This window comes from Cherax quadricarinatus, chromosome 3 (genome assembly GCF_038502225.1).
Source record: "Cherax quadricarinatus isolate ZL_2023a chromosome 3, ASM3850222v1, whole genome shotgun sequence".
NCBI classification, from domain to species: Eukaryota; Metazoa; Arthropoda; class Malacostraca; order Decapoda; family Parastacidae; genus Cherax; species Cherax quadricarinatus.
The window spans coordinates 19725939-19749977 of NC_091294.1; the positions used below are offsets into that span (position 1 = coordinate 19725939).

At 38.8% G+C, this 24039-nt stretch overlaps 1 protein-coding gene across 3 annotated transcripts in view; it reads right to left on the reverse strand.

Annotated features, from left to right (window-relative positions):
- The window catches only part of Cbp80 (Nuclear cap-binding protein subunit 1), a 352041-nt gene that overhangs the window by 311886 nt on the left and 16116 nt on the right, over positions 1–24039 (reverse strand). For all 3 annotated transcript variants that reach the window (XM_070090600.1, XM_070090590.1, XM_070090603.1), the window contains exons 2-3: positions 7962–8050; positions 3104–3289 (exon numbers count right to left, since the gene is read on the reverse strand). In XM_070090600.1, coding sequence (XP_069946701.1) covers positions 3104–3289; positions 7962–8050 — 275 coding nt within the window. The remainder of the gene's footprint in view (positions 1–3103; positions 3290–7961; positions 8051–24039) is intronic.

A 24039-nucleotide genomic window follows, 5' to 3' on the forward strand; every position in this document is an offset into this window, starting at 1 on the left:
ACTAGAGTCTGGTATAGGTTGTTGACAAGATCAAGATTATAACTAGATTTAAATTGACAAAATAAAATTCACAATTAAAGTACCAAAAGAATAATAGTAAAAAAATAACAATGGTAATGTCTTGGTTATAATATGATAGTAAGATGGTAGACAGGTACCCAGGTACACAGATACAAAGGATAATATAAAGGTTGGGGTTGAATATACAAACTTGAAAATTTGGCAACAAAATGTTATGGGAAGTATAAGATATTGTTTAATGTACAAAAGTAAAATTGACTGGTAGTAAATATGGTGTTTAATAAAATTTTAGTAAGTAATAATGATTACAAAAAAAAGTGAAAAAGTAATGTTTATTTCATTCAATATTGCACTGGTAGTTATACTAGAGGTTATATGGCAGTACAAGGTAATTAAGAGTACTCTAAGATAGTAAATGTGGTATTAAAACAGGTAAAGGTAATTAGACAAGTAATGGTTATTAAATGTCAAAAATGTTAAGAGTAAATTGAAATTTTAGTAAAAATGATAAATATTAATTTTAGTAAGTAATATCAATTGATAGTATTTAAAAAAATATGAGGTAGTAATATGGACAGAGAAAGTATCAATTCAGCTAATGTTTAAGCGAACAATAGTAAATAAGAAAATCACATAAGGTGACTTATGCATACTAGTAAAATCACAAAATGAGGTAGTTGATTGTACAATGAAATTTGAACAATAATGGAGCAAAACATACACTACACTACGTAGGCTTTTAAGTTGGACATTGTTTAGTTATTCTCTGTAAGATTAGTATCCCTGAGAAATCGTGATAGATCATTCTCGTTCGTGATTGTGTACAGTTGACCTACATTTGTTTTCCTAACAAGAATTTTCCCATCCCGTGTGAAGCATTGGTGTATTGTGTCGTTATTCTCCCGCTTAAGTTTTCTGACTCTATACAGGAGGTCTATTGTAAATATAAAATCTCAAAGTACTGTTTGCAAAGACAAAATAAATATGTAAAATAAATAAATAAATAAATAAGTGGAGAGTTATGCTGTGGCCCTACTGGGCTGAGGTGGATGGTAGAGGTTCTGGTACTGATGTTAATGGTTGTAGTGGAGTGTCTTACTTGAAGTCATTCAGTCAGTTATGTGATTCAATACATCAGTCAAATGATTCAGTACATCAGTCAAATGATTCAATACATCAGTCAAATGATTCAGTAAGTCAGTCAAGTGATTCAGTAAGTCAGTCAAGTGATTCAGTAAGTCAGTCAAGTCATTCATTAAGTCAGTCAAGTCATTCATTAAGTCAGTCAAGTCATTTAGTAAGTCAGTCAAGTCACTCAGCAAGTCAGTCAAGTCGTTCAGCAAGTCAGTCAAGTTGTTCAGTAAGTCAGTCAAGTTGTTCAGTAAGTCAGTAAAGTTGTTCAGTAAGTCAGTAAAGTTGTTCAGTAAGTCAGTAAAGTTGTTCAGCAAGTCAGTCAAGTTGTTCAGTAAGTCAAGTCATTCAGTAAGTCAGTCAAGTCATTCAGTAAGTCAGTCAAATCATTCAGTAAGTCAGTCGAGTCATTTAATAAGTCAGTCAAGTCATTCAGTAAGTTGTTCAATAAGTCAGTCAAGTTATTCAGTAAGTCAGTCAAGTCATTCAGTAAGATGTTCAATAAGTCAGTCAAGTTGTTCAGTAAGTCAGTCAAGTCATTCAGTAAATCATTCAATAAGTCAGTCAAATCATTCAGTCAGTCAGCCACACAAACTTATGTTTACCTCTTTTTATGTGTACAAAGTAACACTTCATTATGGCCACAGGATGTCTTGTCTAATATCTTTGTTTCCTTCATTAATTCTAAGACTTAATTAAATGCTTACACCTTTTCTTGCAACTTTGAGCAACACTGGTATGCCTTCTGGGTGTCATGATTGCTTGGCAGATACCAGATATAGCAATTAAAAGATCAAAACACAATTCACAATCACAAGCTTGTAGCAGAGAAGTTGGACTGGACATGTATGAAGTATGAATGCTTTGATGGTAGGGTGGTGTTGGGGAAGGTGGCTGGAGACGATGGGAGGTCTGCCCCGCTGAACCACAACAAAGCAGCCGCTAGAGGAAAAGGGAAGTTTTTTTCCTTCCTGCAAACTGAACCGTGTTAAATTCATCATATGACGTGTTACATAAAATTGTGCCGCAATTCTTCAAACATGCTATACCCAAATCGTGCCAAATAAACTCGTGCTAAATGACGGTCTACTGTCTATCTTCCATTCTATCTAATGAGGCCAAGAAAACAAAAATACAACCTTAAATACTATACGAAAATACACCACAACGTCTGTGTTTTAAGCCAAAAACACGGTCAGTGTTTTTTTTTTTATTATGCACTGCATGCTGCAGGATTTTTTATACCACTCACACCCATTTTCTCATATGTAGGCCTACCAGCTTTCTCCCACTGGTAGGTCAACATTAGCCTACCAGTGCAACCAACACTGGCTTGCAAGCCGTAATGTTACGGGACTGACATTGAAAGGGTTAATCCTGAAAAGTGCTAGGTCATGATAATACAGAACAAGATCATAAAAACCTAAAATAAATAAATATAAAGTGCTGCAGAAGATTTTTACAACCAACAACATGAAGAACACAAGACCCCAAGTGTAAACTGGGAAAATAAGTGATGTAAAAGTATACTAGAAAAATATGTCTTCACAAACAGAGGCTGACTGCTGGAATGGGATCCTAGACAATGAAATGTGTGTGACACTAACTGGGAACTTTTCATAAATTAATGTATATGACAAACTCAATACGGAAGATGGGATACAACAAACAAATCTCTGCTACCCTAACTTTTAATAAGCAATTACAAAATCTAGACAAAAATTAGGAAACATTTATAAAATACAAAAGAGTAAGTCAAAATAATACAACTGGAATACATAGTTCATTATTAACCCACAATTATAAATTACATTATTTTTCTTTTCCAAATAAGCCTTTTGTCTCAAAAGGCAATATGAATTTTATTTATTATTTATTCAAAACCATTAAAGTTAGCAAAGACATGACAAGTCTATTACAACATCGTAAAAATAAAATAAAATACAATTACCTCTCCACCGAAGTTGTAATTCTTAGCATTTAGAAGGCCAACCAGCGTAGTGTATATAGTAGTCTTTTCTGGCATCTTTACAGCACAATCACTGAGAATCTTAAGAATCTTACTCTTGTAATTATTGATGTCAGCTTCCAGAACACTTGCCAGACCTTCAAGGTTGCTCTCCAGGGATGATGTGCTCTATGATCAAAACAACTTTCCTTCATCTCAAAGTACTTTTATTGGAAATAACAAGTCAGCTTCTTAATATGAATATGAGGTCTTTATTGCAGACATTTCACTTAAAACTAGCAAAATACTGAAAACAACTCATTCTTATGTGGTGATTTTATTTACATAATTGTTGGAGTTATCCATTCACTTTGATCTAACTTGCTCAAAAAGGTACAGTGGAACCTCAAAAATCGAACGTATCACATATCGAACGTTTCGAAAATAAGACCATTTTTTTCGGACAGTGTCCCTATTATCGAAAGTGCCCCTATTTTCGGACCGCTGGATACGGGACCTGTCCGCTGGCCCGCTCTGTCCGCGTCCCCGGGTAGGCGCCGTGAGCAGTCTAGCTTTGTTTATGCTTGAGTGAACACTAACCTGCGATCTCATTCACACATTTCACGATTATTTAATTGTGTTTAGTGCTTGTGGGGCTGTGAAATAAGCTGCCATAGGCCCAAAGAAACTTGCTAGCAGTACCCCTGTGGTAAAGAAAGTGAGAAACACCATAGATGTGAAGAAGAAAATAATACAGAAGTATGAGATTGGAGTGAGACTTGTTGAGCTTGCCAGGATGTACAGAGGACTGTGGACAATTATTTTGTGAGACAGAAACAGACGACTGTGGACAGTTATTTTGTGAGACAGAAACAGACGATTGTGGACAGTTATTTTGTGAGACAGAAACAGAGGACTGTAGACAGTTATTTTGTGAGACTGGGGTCCAATGACTCTCAAGCTGGTCCTAGTGGCATTAAAATACAGAGAAGGGAAGCAACCCCAGAGAGGGCTTTGATACCCTAAGTCCTCATGGACGGGGATTCTCCTTCCAAACAATAACTCCAACTCCCTCTCTCCTCCTCTCTATCTTCCAGATGCCATCACCAATCTTCAATAAAGGTAAGTAAAAATGTTATTTTATATTACTATACATAATTAAAGACTATAGCATTTGTTGTGTGTATGTAAAACTGTAATTAATCTCTATAAAATGTATTTTTTTTTTTTGTGAATATTTTTGGGTTTCTGGAACTGATTAATTGTATTTCCATTATTTCTTATGGGAAATATTGCTTCGAATTTCAGACTTTTCGAATTTAGAACTAGCTCCTGGATCGGATAAGTTCGAAATTTGAGGTTCCACTGTATACCAGATATTCAAACCTCTAGCTCTCAAGTATCCTTTACCCCTTCCCTCCAACCCTTCTTGGGATGACCCACTACCTGAGATAAACCATCCTGGTTGTCATATTCTATGCCATCCTCTTTAAATTCTTAAACCACTTCTAGTTATGTAGGGCCAAGTACCCAGGCAAGTCATAAATGTCTACAATATCATGTTTCAGCTGAGTTTCTATAAAAATTATTAAAGTTAGGTTTACATTTACTTTGTAGCTTGTAGCCACCTAGTTAACATGACTTCCTCAAACTACTGTAATTAATCAATAACTTAATAAAATGGCAAATATTACTTTGCTATAACATCAAATTTAAATCCAATTTAGGATCTGTATTACATACTTATTAGAAATAGTTTACATTATATATGTACAGTATAACACAATAGAAATATGTTTTTCACCGAGGCAGGGTGACCCAAAAGAAAGAAAAAACTTTCATCATTCAACACTTTCACCATCACTCATACATAATCACTGTCTTTGCAGTGGCGCTCACATATGACAGCTTATACGTCCCTTCAAACTGCCAATATCCCAAACCCCTCCTAAGTGCAGGCACAGTACTTCCCATTTCCAGGGCTCAAATCCAGTTAACCAGTTTCCCTGAATCCCTCCACAAAATATTACCCTTCTCACATTCCAACAGCTCAACAGGCCTCAAAAACCATTCATCTCCATTCACTCCTATCCAACACGCTCACGCACACTTAATAGAAGTTCAATCCCACGCCTACAAAACCTCCTTTACTTCCTCCCTCCAACCCTTTCAAGGATAACCCCTACCCAGCCTTCCTTCCCCTACAGATTTATACATTCTCCAAGTCATTCTACTTCCTTCCATTCTCTCTAAATGACCAAACCACCTCAACAGCCCCTCCAGAGCCCTCTGACTAATATCTTTAGTAACTCCACACCTCCTCCTAATTTCCACAATATGAATTCTCTGCATAATATTTACATCACACATTGCCCTTAGACAGGACATCTCCACTGCCTCCAGCCACCTCCTCACTGCAGCATTTACGACCCGTGCTCCAAACCCATGTAAGTGTTGATACTACTACTCTCATACATTCCCTTCTTTGCCTCCACAAATAACGTTTTTTCTCTCCACAGATACCTCAACGCACCACTCACCTTTCTTCCTTCATTAATTTTATGGTTAACCTCATCCTTCAAAAACCCACCTGCTGACAAGTCAACTCCCAAATATCTGAAAACATTCACTTCTTCCATACTCCCTCCCTCTAATGTGATATTCAATTTTTCTTTATCTAAATTGTATGATACCCTCATCACCTCAGTCTTATCTATGTTCACTTTCAACTTTCTACCTTTACACACACTCCCAAACTCATCCACTAACCTTTCCAACTTTTCTTTAGAATCCCCCAAGAGCACAGTATCATCAGCAAAAAGTAGCTGTGTCAACTCCCATTTTGTATTTGAGTCCCCATAATTTAATTCTGCCCCTCTCCCCAACACCCTAGAATTTACTTCATTTACAACTTCATCTATATGTTAAACAACCATGGTGACATTACACATCCCTGTCTAAGACCTACTTTTACTGGGAAGTAATCTCCCTCTTGCCTACACACCCTAATCTGAGCCTCACTATCCTCATAAAATCTCTTTACAGCACCTATAACTTATTATTCCATACACTTGCAACATCTGCCACATTGCTCCCCTATCCACTCTATCATGTGCCTTTTCTAAATCTATAAATGCAATGAAAACTTTCCCTACCTTTATCAACATAATGTTCACATACATGCTTCAATATAAACACCTGATCTACACACCCCTTGCCCATTCTAAAGCCTTCTTGCTCATCTGTAATCCTGCTCTCTGTCTTACCTCTAATTCTTTCAATAATAACCCTACCATACACTTTACCTGGTATACTCAGTAAACTTATTTCCCTGTAATTTTTACAATCTCTTTTGTCCCCCTTCCCTTTATATAAAGGAATCCCTAGGTACCTTCCCCTCTTTCATACATTAAACAAAAATACCAACTACTCCAACACTATATCTCCCCCTGCTTTTAACAGTTCTGTCATGATCCCATCAGTTCCATCTGCTTTACTCCCTTTCATTCTACATAATGCCTCATGCACCTCCCCCACACTCACATCCTGCTCTTCTTCACTCCTAAAAGATGTTACACCTCCCTGGCCATTGCATGAAATTACTGCTTCCCCTTCTTCATCAACATTTAAAAGGTCCTCAAAATATTCCCGCCAGCTGCCTAATACCTCCAGCTCCCCATCTACTAACTCAAACTACTCTGTTTTTAACTGACAAATCTATTAGTTCCCTAGGCTTTCTTTTTTATCTCTAAATTCTTACATAAGCAAAATTTCTTGACAGTGCCTCTCCATCTCTATCATCTGCTCTTCATTTGCACTCTCTCACCACTCTCCTCATCTTTCTTTTACTTTCCATGTACTCTGCCCTTCTTATATCACTTTTGCTTTGTAAACACCTCTTATAAGCTACCTTTTTCTCTTTTAAAGTACCCTCTTCCTCATCATTCCACCAATCATTCCTCTTTCCTTCTGCATCCACCCTCCTATAGCCACAAACTTCTAATACTGCATTTTTAAAACTATCCCATTCCTCTTCAATCCCCCCCCCCCCACTACCCATACTTGCACTAGTCCACCTTTCTCCCAATAGTTGCTTATATCTCACCCTATCTTCCTCCTCCTCTTACTTACTGTTGCCAATTTCCTTTTGTCCCATCTACCTCTTACTCTAACTGTAGCTACAACTAGATAATGATCCGATATAGCTGTTGCCCCTCTATGAACATGTACATCCTGAAGCTTACCCATCAACCTTTTATCCACCAATACATAATCTAACAAACTACTTTCATTATGTGCTATATCACATCTTGTATACTTATTTATCCTCTTTTTCATACAATATGTATCACTTATTACCAAACCTCTTTCTACACAGTTCAATTAAAGGCTCCTCATTTTCATTTACCCCGGCACCCCAAATTTTCCTACTACTCTCGCTACAACATTTTTACCCACTTTAGCATTGAGATACCCAACCACAAGTACTTGGTTCAAATCTCCCCCACACATTCACTCAACATTTCCCAAAATCTCTCTCTCTCCTCTACACTTCTCTCTTCTCCAGGTGTATAAACACTATAACCCATTTTTCACATCCCTTATTTTATTCCACATAACCCTTGAATTTATACATTTATATTCCTTCTTTTCCTGCCATAATTTGTTTTTCAACATTATTGCTACTCTTCCTTAGCTCTATTAGAAACTTCTGACCTAATCCCATTTATTTCTTCCCGACTGAAACTCTCCTACCCCCTTCAACTTTATATATATGTACAATATATTAATCTGTTACAAGACCTTTGTTAAATTACATGATAATGCAATTAGTGTAAAAAAAAGCATCATGCCAACTGACCTTTTCTCCCACACGAATAATCAAAGACTCGAGACGGTCTTCAATTTCAACAGCATCAGTACGGCGCCTTTTCCGATCACGACCTGAGTCTGTTTATAAAAAACAATGATTCTAGATTTAATAACCTGTTGCACTATAATAAAGCATACAAAATTACATTAAACATCAGTCAACATGTTCATTTGTTTAGCTAAAATATTGTACAGTAATAACTAAATAACATTTACTAATCCCAGCAGGACGCCGGTGCCCCATCCACCCCCTTCACCACCCAGAGCGACGCATCACCAACAACAAACATGGCCGACTCCCCCTCGCCCACCAACCAAGGCAACTCGACTACAACACCAACCGTGACTGATTCCCTCTCTACATCTACTACCTTCATAGGATTTAACCCATCTGATATGGTCCCAGGTATGACTAATGATCCTGACACTCTACAGAATTACATTACCACCTTAACGGCGGATAACTTGAATCTTCGTACTGAAAATATGGCCCTTCGCGCAACAATAACAAACCATGAATCTAAGTTACTTCACCTTGAGAATAAGATCAACAGCCCTGAACAACAGCTAAAATCAACTGGCATGGCTGATTTTGGCAAGGCCCTCCAAGCAGTCATAGCCAGTCACATAGATCAAATAACTTCCCTAAACACGAAGGTTGAAGATGCCGTCAAGGACTGGAAAATAAATATGGATACCCAATTGAACCATTATTTTGCTTACCAAGATAAGGCAGAGCAAGATAAGCTAGCCAATGCAGTAGTGATTAACAGTCCACTCTTTCCTAGTGAATTAAACCATACCAACTGCAAAGCTACAACTCTTCAGATCATACAAGACCACCTACATGTTAGTGTGCCAGTGTCGGAAATAAAATAATCACAGTTACAAGGGAACCATGGGAGAAAAAGTGTTATGCTCAGATTTCACACACAAGACAGAAAAAAAAGACCTAATAAGTTCATCTATTAAAGCAAAAATAGATACATACATAAACGAGGGTCTCACAAGAAAACAACTCAACATCCTGTACAGAGTGAGAAAACTGAAACGTGAGAATGATAAAATTCACCAGTGCTTTGTACGTGATGGACAAATTCTAGTAAGAAAAACAAATGTAGGCCATGTGTACTATATTACAAATGAAAACGAACTAGCAAACTTCCTTCATGACGTAAACATTACAGAATCTGACTGATATTAGTGATCAAATCTTTGTACTACGTTATTGTATGTTGTTATGCCATTATTGAATTAATCCCTGTACTATCACCTCCCGGACAGTATTTACTACCTCATTATCCCATGTGTCCCACACAGTTCCTTGTGTGACTCAATTTGTGTTATCTTCCCAGATCTCCCATTCACAATTTATTATTTGATAATAAGATACTTACTCTATAATAATATTTGTATTACCAGTTATTCCTACTTAAGCACTGTTATAATTCTCTTACAATCTTACCAAATTTTCCCTTTGCTCCCAAATTACAAATAACCAACTAGTGTATGTTCCTACTACACTACTGTGCAATTCCTTGTACCATCTTTCACTAGCTAGTATCAACTATCTCAAATATAATTTTTTTTTTGTGATATTAATTGCTCAAACTTTATCCTATAAGGCAAATCCTACTCAGGTTAATTTCATATCCTAGTGACTATCTATCCTTTAAACGTTGTGTACCACTACTTAATTTAGTCCCTTTTTACATTTCTCCTGAAATAATTCTCTATATACCAGTACATTGTACCACCCTTTATTCAGTAATTGCTATTCCCTGGTTTAATAACAATTAAAGGGCCACATTCAGGTGTTATAATATTTTCCCTCTTGTCCATATAGTCACATTTATTAAAATACTCCAGGTGCTATTGACTATCTTAGGTGCAACTGCTTTTGCTTTTTTTAATTCATTCTTTGATTATATTCACTAGCTCCTTTATTTTAGCTGTAAATATCTACCATAGTTCATAAACTCACATTTGTTAAAATAATTAAGGTGCTATATAGATCCCAAAGTGTATAACTGAATTATCTATTCTATAATAATCCATAGTTATTTTATATTTTTAAAAGTTTTAGGATAATTACATAGTATTATTCCTAAGTCTAGTTGTAGATTCAATATAGCTCTTATATTATTTTACTCAGAAAATCTACTTTGCAAAATTACTCTCATCTTATGATTACAGGCATAGATCCTGATGTAAACTTTTTACCAAATGAATTACACGAATCAAACAGCAACTGTAATTACATACTGCACAGCAGACCAAGCAAAGACATTACTCAGTGCAAACAATAACATAACCATCTTTAACTACAATGTCAGATCCTTGAGCAAACATTATGACGACCTCACAGCATTACTCAGTTCCCTTCATTCCAATATATCAATCATCACGCTCACAGAAACCTGGCTTAAGCCTAATATTACAGATGTCTATGCCATTCCTGGCTACATGGCCATACACAACTGTAGAACAGACCAGCAAGGGGAAGGAACAGCTATATACTACTCAAATCAACTTGAATGTATCAATAAATCTTGCACAAGGGATGAACATGGAGAATATATCATAGCCAAATTTAAATCAAAAGACCTGAAAAAACCCCTCACAGTTATAAACATCTACAGAGTACCACAGTCAAATATTTACCACTTTAGTGAAAAACTAGGAAACATGATTACCGATGCACACAGGAATAAAGACCACCTGCTACTAACAGGTGATATCAACATAAACATACTACATGACCAGGACCCACAAGTAACCGAATTCACAAACACTATGAACAACTGCCTGTTGCTACCAACAATATCTAAACCAACAAGAATCACCGAGACAAGTATCCCCTTAACCCTTTGGCTGTTTTGGTCGTATATATACGTCTTACGAGGTACCGTGTTTGACGTATATATACTCAAATTCTAGCGGCTTCAAATCAAGCAGGAGAAAGCTGGTAGGCCCACATGTGAGCGAATAGGTCTGTGTGGCTAGTGTGTACCATATAAAAATATCCTGGAGCACGCAGTGCATAATGAGAAAAAAAAAACTCCGATCGTTTTTTTTTTAATTAAAATACCGACTTTGTGGTCTATTTTCATATAGTATTTATGGTTCTATTCTCGTTTTCTTGGTCTCATTTGATAGAATGGAAAACATATTATAGAAATAGAGGTGATTTTGATTGGTTTTACTATAAAAAGAACCTGGAAATGGGGCTCAAAATAGGGAAAATGTTTGATTTTTGCCAATGTTCAAAAGTAAACAAATGATGTCATTGTCCAATAAATGTCCAACCAGCCATTTTAATATGCAGTCATGAATGGGTTGACATTATTTGTACAATTATTACAATATTGCAGTAGTCATGAATGGGTTGACATTATTTGTACAATTATTACAATACTGCAGTAGTCTGCATAACAGTAAATCTTCTATTTTTTGTTTGAATAAAAATTCAAAGTAGAAAGCAAGAGTAATATAAGAGGGACCTGAAGGTGTGACTGATGAACAAAAAAAATGTTATTTTAGAGCCAGGAATGTCTGCATTGTTCATTCTGGACCTTATTTTGAAATTGTCATATTTTTTAATTTTCGTGAAATTGGCCAAATTGCAAATTTCTGACCACGTTATTGGGTAGTTGAAATTGGTAAATGGACAGTTTCTTGTACTCAATCGATAGAAAAAAATGGAGTTCTAAGGAAATAGCTATGAGTTTGGTCAACTGGAACAATGGAATTAACTGAAAATAGGGCTCAAAGTGGGCAAAATCGCCAATTTGTAAATATCGCCGAGGTCGGTAAATTTCTGAGAGCGTAATTCCGTCAGTTTTCCATCAAATTTTGATTTTTTGGTGTCATTATAATCAGGAAAAGATTCTCTATCATTTCATATGAAAATATATATATTTTTTTTAAATTTTGCCACACCAGGAGACACCTCAGTATTGGGGGTTGCGACAGTCAAGGGGTTAAGAGGCCACATCTGGACAAACACCATATCCCCTTTAAAATCAGGCATAATCACAGATAACACTACAGACCACTACCCAACCTTTCTCATAACTAATCTGGGCAAATTGCCACAAGACATTACTAAAGTAACATTCAGACTACATCACAAGGTAGCTGTTAACAACTTTATAGCAGCTATGAATAACGATTGGCAAAATGAGCTCGAAACATATACAGACATGAATGAATGTATAAATAATTTTCTAAAAAAAGCCCAATGCCTCTACAACAAACATTGCCCCCAAAAAACAAAACAGATCACAGCAGAGAGACTGAATAGTCCCTGGCTAACACCTAGTATCCTCAAATCCATTAACACAAATATGAAAAACAGTATAGAATGGGTCAAATAACTAGAGAACAGTCTAAACGTTACTCGTCAGCTCTTACCAGCCTAATAAGAAGATCTAAAAAATTGTACTATGAAAATACATTACATAACATCAAAGGTGATATGAAAAAAAACTGGAAAACTCTATCTGAAATTCTTGGAACTAAAAAGTTATCCAAAAACAAAACAATCCAACTAACAAAATCAGACGAACCCCTACTCACACCAACTGAAACAGCAAACAGACTCAATGTTTTCTTCTCCACCATAGGAAAAAATCTAGCAAACAAAATCCCAAGCTCAAACACCCATCCATCAGACTACCTCATAGGTACATACCCAAATACGCTATTCCTAACTCCAACCAACCCACTAGAAGTCTCGCTCAGCATCAACACCCTTAAAAACAAGGCAGGTGACAAACAACTTGCCTGCTTTTATGTACAAAAAAGCTTCTCAAGTATTGTCACCAATTATTGCAACACACTTTAACAAATCCATTGAATCAGCTACCTTCCCAATAGTCCTCAAAATAGCGAGGGTCACTCCAATCCATAAAGGAGGTGACCAAGCTGACTTGAATAACTGTAGACCAATATCTAACTTACCACTGCTCTCTAAAATCTCTGAAAAATTAATTCATAGACGGATCTATTCCTACCTCGTCTCACACAACATATTAAACCTTTGTCAGTTTGGATTCAGGAATAATAAAAGCACAAATGATGCTATCATACACATGCTAGAACTAATATATACCGCACTCGAAAAGAAAGAAGTCCCGCTGGGCATTTTCATTGATTTAGGTAAAGTTTTTGATGCAGTCGACCACGAACTGCTATACTCCAAATTAACGCACTATGGTATCAGAGGCCACTCCCTCAATTATCTAAAATCATTCCTTAGTAACAGAACTCAATACGTGTATGCAAATGGTGAAAACTCTTCCACCCAACCAATCACAGTAGGAGTCCCACAAGGAAGTGTCCTTGGACCACTCCTCTTTCTCATCTACATCAATGATCTACCGAATGAATCACAGCTACTCAAACCCATATTATTTGCAGATGACACAACATACGTTTCTCCCACCCAAACCCAGTCATACTAGCAAACACTGTCAATGCTGAATTGCAGAAAATATCTTCCTGGATGATGACTAATAAATTTACAATGAATACTGATAAAACATATTTCATTCAGTTTGGAAAAAAAGCTGTAAATCATCCAATTAACATAACGCTAAATGGATCATCAGTCACAAGACTTACAGAGGGAAAATTCCTAGGTATCCACCTTGACAGTAGCCTTGAAAATAAATGGTATAAAATACCAACACTATGGAAACAAACACATATGCAGTTTAATGTGATCCTTTATTGACAATGTTTCACCCACACAGTGGGCTTTTTCAAGTCACAAACAGATCTACCTGGGGTGGAAGGTACGGGAGTATTTATAGTCAGGTTCAGAATGTTGAGGTCAGGTGGAGAATACTGCATCTGATGATCCACCGGGTGGGGTTATAGAGTTTTGGGTAGCTTGGCAGGGGTATTGGACAAGTTTTGAGTAGACCTTCTGCAGTGTTCTATGTTCTTATGTGGGATAGCGATGAAGTTTCTTGGCAAGTGGTTCAGCTATGTTACAGAAGCCATTGTTCTGGTTGAAATTGTTGGTTATAGAGATAAGCGATGATTCCAGGATTCTTCGGTATTGAGTGTTGTCTTCTGTGGCGATAAGTCTCGAGTTTCTGTAGTTAATTAAATGGTTGTGTGAATTGCGATGTTGTACACAGGCATTCCTTGAATCGTCAGTCCTGCTTGTGTATTGGTGTTCTGAAATGCGTGTTTGGAGGTCTCTTGATGTTTTGCCCACGTATAATTTGTTGCAGTCATTACAAGGGATTATGTAAACCCCTGCAGAGGATGGAAGCTTGTCCTGTCTACTACTGGTGATGTCCTTGATGGTCGTGGTTGTGGAGGTAGATACTTGGAATGATGTATTGGAAAAGATGTTGGAAACATGTTTGGCAATGGAGTTGGTGGGGAGGACTATGTATCTCTTCTCGGCAGTGTCTTCTCTGGGTGTGTTGAAGATGTTTAATGCCCGCCGTCTGCAGTCTCTGTTGAAGTGATGAGGATAGTGGAGTTTAGAAAATACTTGTTCAATTATAGTGCATTCTTCCTCAAGGTACACATAGCTGCAGATTCTGAGTGCGCGCAGGAAGAAGCCTATAATTACACCACGTTTAGTTTTGGTGTCATGGTGAGAGTAGAAGTGGAGAAGATCGTTTTGGTTGGTTGGTTTTCGATAGACTTTAAAACGAAGTTCATGGTCAGTTTTGCAGAGAACAACATCAAGGAAAGGAAGAGTGTTGTTGACTTCTTCTTCAAGTGTGAACTGGATTGAGGGCTCGACCTGGTTGAGTTTGTCTTGGAGAGCTTGAACGTTGAAGCGCCTGGGAGTTATGAGGAGAATGTCGTCAACATAACGGAGCCAGGTGACAGTCGAAGGAATAATGGTGGAGAAACGCTCGGCTTCCAGATGTTCCATGTATAAGTTCGCCAGGACGGCACTGAGTGGCGAGCCCATGGGTAGACCAAAAGTCTGTTGAAAGAGGTGATTTTCAAAAGAGAAACACATAAAGCCGACACATAGTTCAACGAGGTCGATGAAATTGCTGGCTGGAATAGGAAGATCAAGTGAATCGTCAATTTTTCTGCACAGGCTTTTGATGGCTTGTGTAGTAGGTACTTTGGTGAATAGGGAAGTTACGTCAAGGCTGGAAAGTTTCTTGTTCCTGATGTTGATGTTGCGAATGCAATTGAGAAGATCACCCGAGTGTTTGAGATGTGCTGGACTGATAGTGCCCAAGAATTTGGAGAGGTGTTTTGCGAGAATTCCTTGCGAGAATTCCTTGCTACTTGGTGACTTGGGAATGTTAGTGAGAGTTCTGATAGTCATTAGTTAAGGTGGAGCAGGACGGCTCCACCTCTGTTAGTGTGACTTTGTCAATGGTCCAAGTCGGACCGAAACGTCGTCGTAAGCTTCTCTCTTTTATGTGCGGGTTATTTGTGTATCGTTCCAGTCACGGTATTGTGCCTTTTTGTTATTTAGTCATTAGTTAATACTGCATGTTTATTAATTACTATATACAGTGGACCCCCGCATACCGTTGGCATCACATAACGTTAAATCCGCATAGCGATACATTTTATCACTAAAATTTTGCCTCGCACAGCGCTAAAAAACTCGCTCAACGCTATTCGTCCGAGACGCGTCTATGTGAGGCCTAAGCCAACCTCACATGTTCCGCCGGTGGCATTGTTTACAAGCCAGCCTCCGCGGTAACATCCAAGCATACAATCGGAACATTTCATATTATTACAGCGTTTTTGGTGATTTTATCCGCAAAATAACTGACCATGGGCCCCAAGAAAGCTTCTAGTGCCAACCCTGTGGTAAAAAGGGTGAGAAATATTATCGAAATACTGTGGTACCATGGTCAACTGCTGATGCTGCTGCTGCTGTAGCACTGTCAGCTGCTGCTGCTGCTGCTGTAGCACCATCAGCTGCTGCTGCTGCTGCTGCTGCTGTAGTACCGTCTGCTGCTGCTGTAGCACCGTCTGCTGCTGCTGTAGCACTGTCAGCTGCTGCTGTAGCACTGTCAGCTGCTGCTGCTGTAGCACTGTCAGCTGCTGCTGCTGTAGCACTGTCAGCTGCTGCTGCTGCTGTACCACCATCAGCTGCTGCTGCCGCTGTACCACCATCAGCTGCTGCTGCTTTTGTAGTACCATCTGCTGCTGCTGTAGCACCATCTGCTGCTGCTGTAGCACCGTCTGCTGCTGCTGTAGCACTGTCAGCTGCTGCTGCTGTAGCACTGTCAGCTGCTGCTGCTACTGCTGTAGCACTGTCAGCTGCTGCTGCTGCTGCTGCTGCTGTAGCACTGTCAGCTGCTGCTGCTGCTGCTGCTGCTGTAGCACTGTCAGCTGCTGCTGCTGCTGCTGCTGCTGTAGCACCATTGTTGGTGTGGCTTATTGAGAATACCAAGAAACAATTAACCCCAGAGGGTTAGCCACCCAGGATAACCCAAAAAAGTCAGTGTCATCGAAGACTAACTTAATTCCATTGAGGTCCTTAATCTTGTCTCCCAGGATGCAACCCACACCAGTCGACTAACACCCAGGTGAACAGGGAAAAATGCCTGGAACTAGTGCTCATATTGGTGAATTTAAAGCCAGAAAAGGTTGGTTTGAGAGATTTAAGAATCGTAGTGGCATACACAGTGTGATAAGGCCTGTTCTGGAAGAAAATGCCAAACAGGACCTACAGTACTCAGGAGGAAAAGGCACTCCCAGGACACAGTGTCTCATCAGTCATTGCTGCATCTTCAATAAAGGTAAGTGTCATTTATTCTTCATTTAGTAGAGTAGTACATGCACAATATATATTGTGCATGTACTACTCTACTATTGTGCATGTATCCTTCTCTTTGTGTGTAGGAAAATGTATATTTCATGCGGTAAAAAAAAATTTTTCATACTTTTGGGTGTCTTGCACGGATTAATTTGATTTCCATTATTTCTTATGGGGAAAATTCATTCGCATAACGATAATTTCGCATAAAAATGAGCTCTCAGGAACGGATTAATATCGTTATGCGGGGGTCCACTGTATATGTATGTTCATTACTTAAAACTGCACTGTTGTTCACTTAGCTACATCACTTTTGTACATGTAACAAATGGCTAATTCTTAAGTACTGGTGGCACGTGGTTTAATAGGCAACGCTCTTGCTTCACACAGATAGTATCTGTGGTTTGATCCTCGGCAAGGGTGGAAACATCGGGCCTGTTTCATTACAAGTGTCGACCCGTTCACCTAGCAAGCAAGTAGGTACCTGGGTGTTAATCAACTAGTGTGGGTTGCATCCTGGGGGACAAGACTGAGGACCCCAATAGAAATAAGACAGACAGTCCCTCAACGACACACTGCTTTTCACACTGCCTAAATGTTAACATATCCTTTATCATTCTCACTGAAACCTGGCTCAAACATGATTTAACCCTTTGAAGGTTTCAGCCGTACTAGTACGGCTTATGACCCAGGGTTTTTGACGTACTACTACGCCTAAATTCTAGCACCCTCAAATCTAGTGGGAGAAAGCTGGTAGGCCTACATATGAAAGAATGGGTCTATGTGATCAGTGTGCACAGTATAAAAAAAATCCTGCAGCACACAGTGCATAATGAGAAAAAAAAACTGACCGTTTTTTTGGAATAAAACAGCGACTTTGCACTGTATTTTCGTATGGTATTTATTGTTGTATTCTAGTTTTCTTGGTCTCATTTTATAGAATGGAAGACATATTACAGAAATTGAGATGATTTTGACTGGTTTTACAATGAAAAGTACCTTGAAATTGAGCTCAAAGTAGCAGAAATGTTCGATTTTTACCTAAGTTCAAAAGTAAACAAATCATGCCAAGGTTCCAATACAAGTCAACTGGTGAGTCTAATATTCTTTCACAAGTGCGCCAATATTATTTATACCATTTTTACACTAATGCAGTAGTCTGCATAACAGTAAATCTTCTATTTTTTGTGAGAATAAAAATTCAAAGTGGAAAGCAAAAGAATATAAGAGGGGCCTTGAGATGTGACTAATGAACAGAGGAAATGCCATTTTAGTGCCAGGAATGTCTTTCTTGTTTATTCTGGACCCTATTCGGAAATTGGCATCTTTTGAAATTTGTGTGAAATTGGCAAAATTGCTAAATTCTGACCACTGTACTGGATAGTTGAAATTGACAAATGGGTGGTTTCTTGCACTCATTCGATAGAAAAAATGGAGTTCTAACGAAATATTCATGTTTTTTATCGACTCGTACAGTGGAATTGGCCGAAAATGGGGCTCAAAGTGGGCAAAACCGCCGATGCGCAAACATTGCCGAGACCGCTAACTTCGCGAGAGCATAATTCTGTAAGTTTTCCATCAAATTTAAAACTTTTGGTGTCATTATGACCGGGAAAAGATTCTCTATCTTTTCATAAGAGAATTTTTTTTTTTTTTTAAATTTGGCTGACCCTGAGAACGAGTCTCAGAGAGGGCCTGTCAACCCTCAAAGGGTTAACAGACATCCTTGGCTTACCTGGTTACACAGCCATACATAACTGCAGGCCTGATCAATCAGGTGGTGGTACTGCTATCTATTACTCTAATGAACTATAGTGTGTTAAATCTACTTGCACTAGGGATGAATATGGTGAATATTTTTTTATTATTATCACACCGGCCGATTCCCACCAAGGCAGGGTGGCCCGAAAAAGAAAAACTTTCACCATCATTCACTCCATCACTGTCTTGCCAGAAGGGTGCTTTACACTACAGTTTTTAAACTGCAACATTAACACCCCTCCTTCAGAGTGCAGGCACTGTACTTCCCATCTCCAGAACTCAAGTCCGGCCTGCCGGTTTCCCTGAATCCCTTCATAAATGTTACTTTGCTCACACTCCAACAGCACGTCAAGTATTAAAAACCATTTGTCTCCATTCACTCCTATCAAACACGCTCACGCATATTTGCAAAATTCACATCCAAAACCCTCCCAAAAAAAAACATAGCAGCTGCAGCAGTCTACAGACTACCTCACACTAATACTTACACATTTAGTGACACAAATAACCCGCACATAAAAGAGAGAAGCTTACGATGACGTTTCGGTTCGACTTGGACCATTTACAAAGTCACACAGTGTGACTTTGTAAATGGTCCAAGTCGGACCGAAACGTCGTCGTAAGCTTCTCTCTTTTATGTGCGGGTTATTTGTGTATCATTCCAGTCACGGTATTGTGCCTTTTTTTGTTACATTTATTGACACCTTAAGAAACACGATAATTGACTCAGAGATGAATAAACACCTGCTACTTGCTGATGACTCAAATATAAACCTCAATCAAGCAACTGATCCCCAAGTAGTTGATTTCACAAACACTATGAGCAGCTGCTTGCTACTACCATCTATAACTAAACCAACAAGAATCACAGACACAAGTGCCTCACTACTTGATCATATCTGGACTATTACGCAGTGTGCTACAGAAAAATATTTTATAAAATAATGCTCCACAGAACTTGGATTTAACTGAAAGTGAGTGCATTTTATTCCTGTCAGTCAGGCAGTGGCCAGGACAGGAGCAGATGAGAGGTGTGTTTAGTTCAGTACGTGTAGGAAGGCGGCTGGGTGAAGTCATCATGGGTTGGCGTTAGTGTGAGTAGGTGGTTCAAGTTTTTTAGTGTATACTATAGGTGTTTGTGTTTAAGTGCTCTCATGCTTATTTGTAAGGCCCTAGTATGTAGAGGCCTGTTTATGAGAGAGTACTGTATGGTGTTTTGCTGCTTGTAATTAGTCTACAAGGCAGAAGTTAAGATGGGAGTGTGTGTCATGGAGCCTCCCCGATGATTTATTTTGTTTAACTCATTAGTAGCAGTGTGCTAGGGAGCTAATGTGAACTGGAGTGTGGTGGTTTTTGGAGTAGATTGTAAGTTGTATATAAGTTACTTATTATTAACCCTTAAACGGTCCAAACGTATATATATGTTCACGCGCGTAGCGCCCCAAACGTATATATGTGTTTTCTTTGTCATTCATTCAACATTGCCACAATAAGCCTGAGTCACCTAGACATGAGAGAATGGGTGTGTGCACTCACTGTGTTCCATATTAAAATAATTGGGGATGCCTGGGTACCATATGCTCTTTTTTCCTTTTAAAAGAAAAGATTTCTTTTTTCCTCAAAAAATTTGGGGCGCTACGAGAGTGAACATATATATATACGTTTGGACCGTTTAAGGGTTAATATAGATATATTTTCATATAGGTAAGCTTTTGTCCTTCCTTACTAATAATAATTAATATTGGTTATTATGAGTATATGGTGGCCCAAGAGTTGCTATGTGTTTCAAGTGTAATTTAAATGCCCCTATACAGCAGTGCAAGCAGCCTTTAGGAGCCAAAAACATTTTAAGTTACGACATCGAAGTCGTAACATGGTGGCCTGCAGTGAAGAATTATCAAGTTAAGAATGATAATTCACATTTGACACCTGGAGAGTCTTTAAAGGAAGGATTATTAGTAGTAACTTTCTTCAGGTGTAATAATATTTCTGCCTGACTTTTGTGTGCATATTTAGTGATTTAGGGAGTTATTTAGTAATAATAATTCTCTGTGCATATACAGTGGACCCCCGCATACCAGACGCCTTGCATAACGGACAATCCGCATACCGGACGCTTTGATCGCTAAAATTTTGCCTCGCATACCGCCCAAAAACCCGCTCAGCGCCCTTCGTCCGAGACGCGTCCAATGTGCGGCCTGAGCCAGCCTCATATGTTCCGACGGTGGCATTGTTTACCAGCCAGCCTCCGCGGTAACATTCAAGCATACAATCGGAATATTTCGTATTATTACAGTGTTTTCGGTGCTGTTTCTGGAAAATAAGTGACCATGGGCCCCAAGAAAGCTTCTAGTTCCAACCCTACAGCAATAAGGGTTAGAATTCCAATAGAGATGAAGAAAGAGATCATTGATAAGTATGAAAGTGGAGTGCGTATCACCGACCTGGTCAGGTTGTACAAGAAACCCAAATCAACCATCTCTACTATTGTGGGCAACAGAAAGGCAATCAAGGAAGCTGTTCTTGCCAAAGGTTTAACTGTGTTTTCGAAACAAAGATCGCAAGTGATGGAAGATGTTGAGAGACTCTTATTGGTGTGGATAAATGAAAAACAGCTAGCAGGAGATAGCGTCTCTCAAGCGATCATAAGCGAAAAGGCTAGGAAGTTGCATGAGGATTTAATTAAAAAAGGCCTGCAACTAGTGATGATGTGAGTGAATTTAAGGCCAGCAAAGGTTGGTTTTGATACATAGTGTGATACGGCATGGTGAGGCTGCCAGTTCGGACCACAAAGCGGCTGAAAAATATGTGCAGGAATTCAAGGAGTACATAGAAACTGAAGGACTGAAACCTGAACAAGTGTTTAATTGTGATGAAACAGGCCTGTTTTGGAAGAAAATGCCAAGCAGGACCTACATTACTCAGGAAGAAAAGGCACTCCCAGGACATAAGCCTATGAAAGACAGGCTTACTTTGTTGATGTGTTCCAATGCTAGTGGTGATTGCAAAGTTAAGCCTTTATTAGTGTATCACTCTGAAACTCCCAGAGCGTTCAGGCAAAAGAATGTCCTCAAGGATAATTTGTGTGTGCTGTGGAGATCAAACAGTAAGGCATGGGTCACTAGGGACTTTTTCTATAACTGGTTACACCATGCATTTGCCCCCAATGTCAAAGATTACCTAACTGAAAAGAAATTAGAACTTAAGTGCCTCCTGGTGTTAGACAATGCCCCTGGTCATCCTACAGACGTGGCAGAGCGACTTTATGGGGACATGAGCTTCATTAAGGTGAAGTTTTTGCCTCCTAATACCACTCCTCTCCTGCAGCCCATGGACCAGCAGGTTATTGCAAACTTCAAAAAACTGTACACAAAAGCTCTGTTTGAAAGGTGCTTTGTAGTGACCTCAGAAACTCAACTGACTCTAAGAGAGTTTTGGAGAGATCACTTTAATATCCTCAATTGTATAAACCTTATAGGTAAGGCTTGGGAGGGAGTGACTAAGAAGACCTTGAACTCTGCTTGGAAGAAACTGTGGCCAGAATGTGTAGACAAAAGGGATTTTGAAGGGTTTGAGGCTAACCCTGAGAGGAGTATACCAGTTGAGGAATCAATTGTGGCATTGGGGAAGTCCTTGGGGTTAGAGGTTAGTGGGGAGGATGTGGAAGAGTTGGTGGAGGAGGACAATGAAGAACTAACCACTGATGAACTGACAGATCAACTTCAAGAGCAAGAGGCCAGACCTGGGGAAACTGGTTCAAAGGAGGGGAGAGAGAAATTGAAGGAATTGCCTACTTCAAAGATTAAGGAAATGTGTGCAAAATGGCTTGAAGTGCAAACCTTTTTTGATGAAAATCACCCTCACACAGCTATTGCAAGCCGTGCTGGTGACTGTTACAATGACAATGTTGTGAACCACTTTAGACAAATCATAAAGGAACGAGAGGTACAGGCCACTATGGACAGATATGTTGTGCGAAAGAAGTCCAGTGACTCTGAAGCTGGTCCTAGTGGCATTAAAAGAAGAAGGGAAGTAACCCCAGAAAAGGACTCGACACCTCAAGTCTTAATGGAAGGGGATTCCCCTTCTAAACACTAACACTCTCTCTCCCCTCCTCCCATCCCATCAATCATCACCAGATCTTCAATAAAAGTAAGTGTCATGTAATTGTGCATGCCTTTTTCAGTTTGTGTGTACTAAAATTAACATTTCATGTGGTAAAAAAAATTTTTTTTCATACTTTTGGGTGTCTTGCACGGATTAATTTTATTTCCATTATTTCTTATGGGGAAAATTCATTCACATACCGAACATTTCGCATAACAGCCAGCCCTCTTGCACGGATTAAGGTCGCTATGCGGGGGTCCACTGTATTAATCATTTAACCCCTTGACTGTCGCAACCCCAAATCCTGAGGTGTCTCCTGGTATCGCAAAATTTAAAAAAAAAAATTATTTTTTCTTATGAAATGATAATCTTTTCCCGGTTGTAATGACACAAAAAAAACGAAATTTGATGGAAAACTGACGGAATTACGCTCTCGCAAAGTTAGCGACCTCGGCGATATTTACAAATCGGCGATTTCGCCTACTTTGAGCCCTATTTTTGGCTAATTCCATTGTTCCAGTCGACCAAACTCATAGCTATTTATTTAGAACACAATTTTTTTTATCGATTGAGCACAAGAAACTGCCCATTTACCAATTTCAACTACCCAATAACATGGTCAGAAATTTGCAATTTGGCCAATTTCACGAAAATTATAAAATGTGACAATTTCAAAATAGGGTCCAGAATGAACAATGCAGACATTCCTGGCTCTAAAATAACATTTTCTTTTTTCATCAGTCATGTCTCCAGGCCCCTCTGATATTACTCTTGCTTTCTATTTTGAATTTTTATTCAAACAAAAAATAGAAGATTTACTATTATGCAGACTATTGCAATACTGTAATAATTGTGTAAATAACATCAACCCATTCATTACTGCATATTAGAATGACTAGTTGGACATTTATTGGACAATGACATCATTTGTTTACTTTTGAACATCGGCAAAAATCAAACATGTCCCCTACTTTGAGCCCCATTTCCAGGTTCTTTTTATAGTAAAATCAATCAAAATCACCTATACAGTGGTCCCTCACTTTTCGTAATTCTCGGCAATCGTAAATTTCGCCAATCATAGGGGTATTTTCGTATAAACACGGACTCGCTTTTCATAGGTTGACTCGCGAATAGTAGTTCGTCCGGGACGCGTACGCACGGTGTGAGCCGGGGCGGCCTCCCTACCCAGCCAGTCTGGCATTGTTTACCAGTGAGTGAAGGTCCCCTCAAGTGCTCCTACAAAATATTTCATAATATTCCACTCATTTTAGTGCTTGCAAGTACTAAATAAGCTACCATGGCTCCAAAGAAAGCTAGTACCAAGCCTGTGGTAAAGAAGGTGAGAAGTATGTACAGTGACAAAGTCTTGGGCCATTTTAGGGAAGAACATAAGAACGAAGGAACACTGCAGAAGGCCTACTGGCCC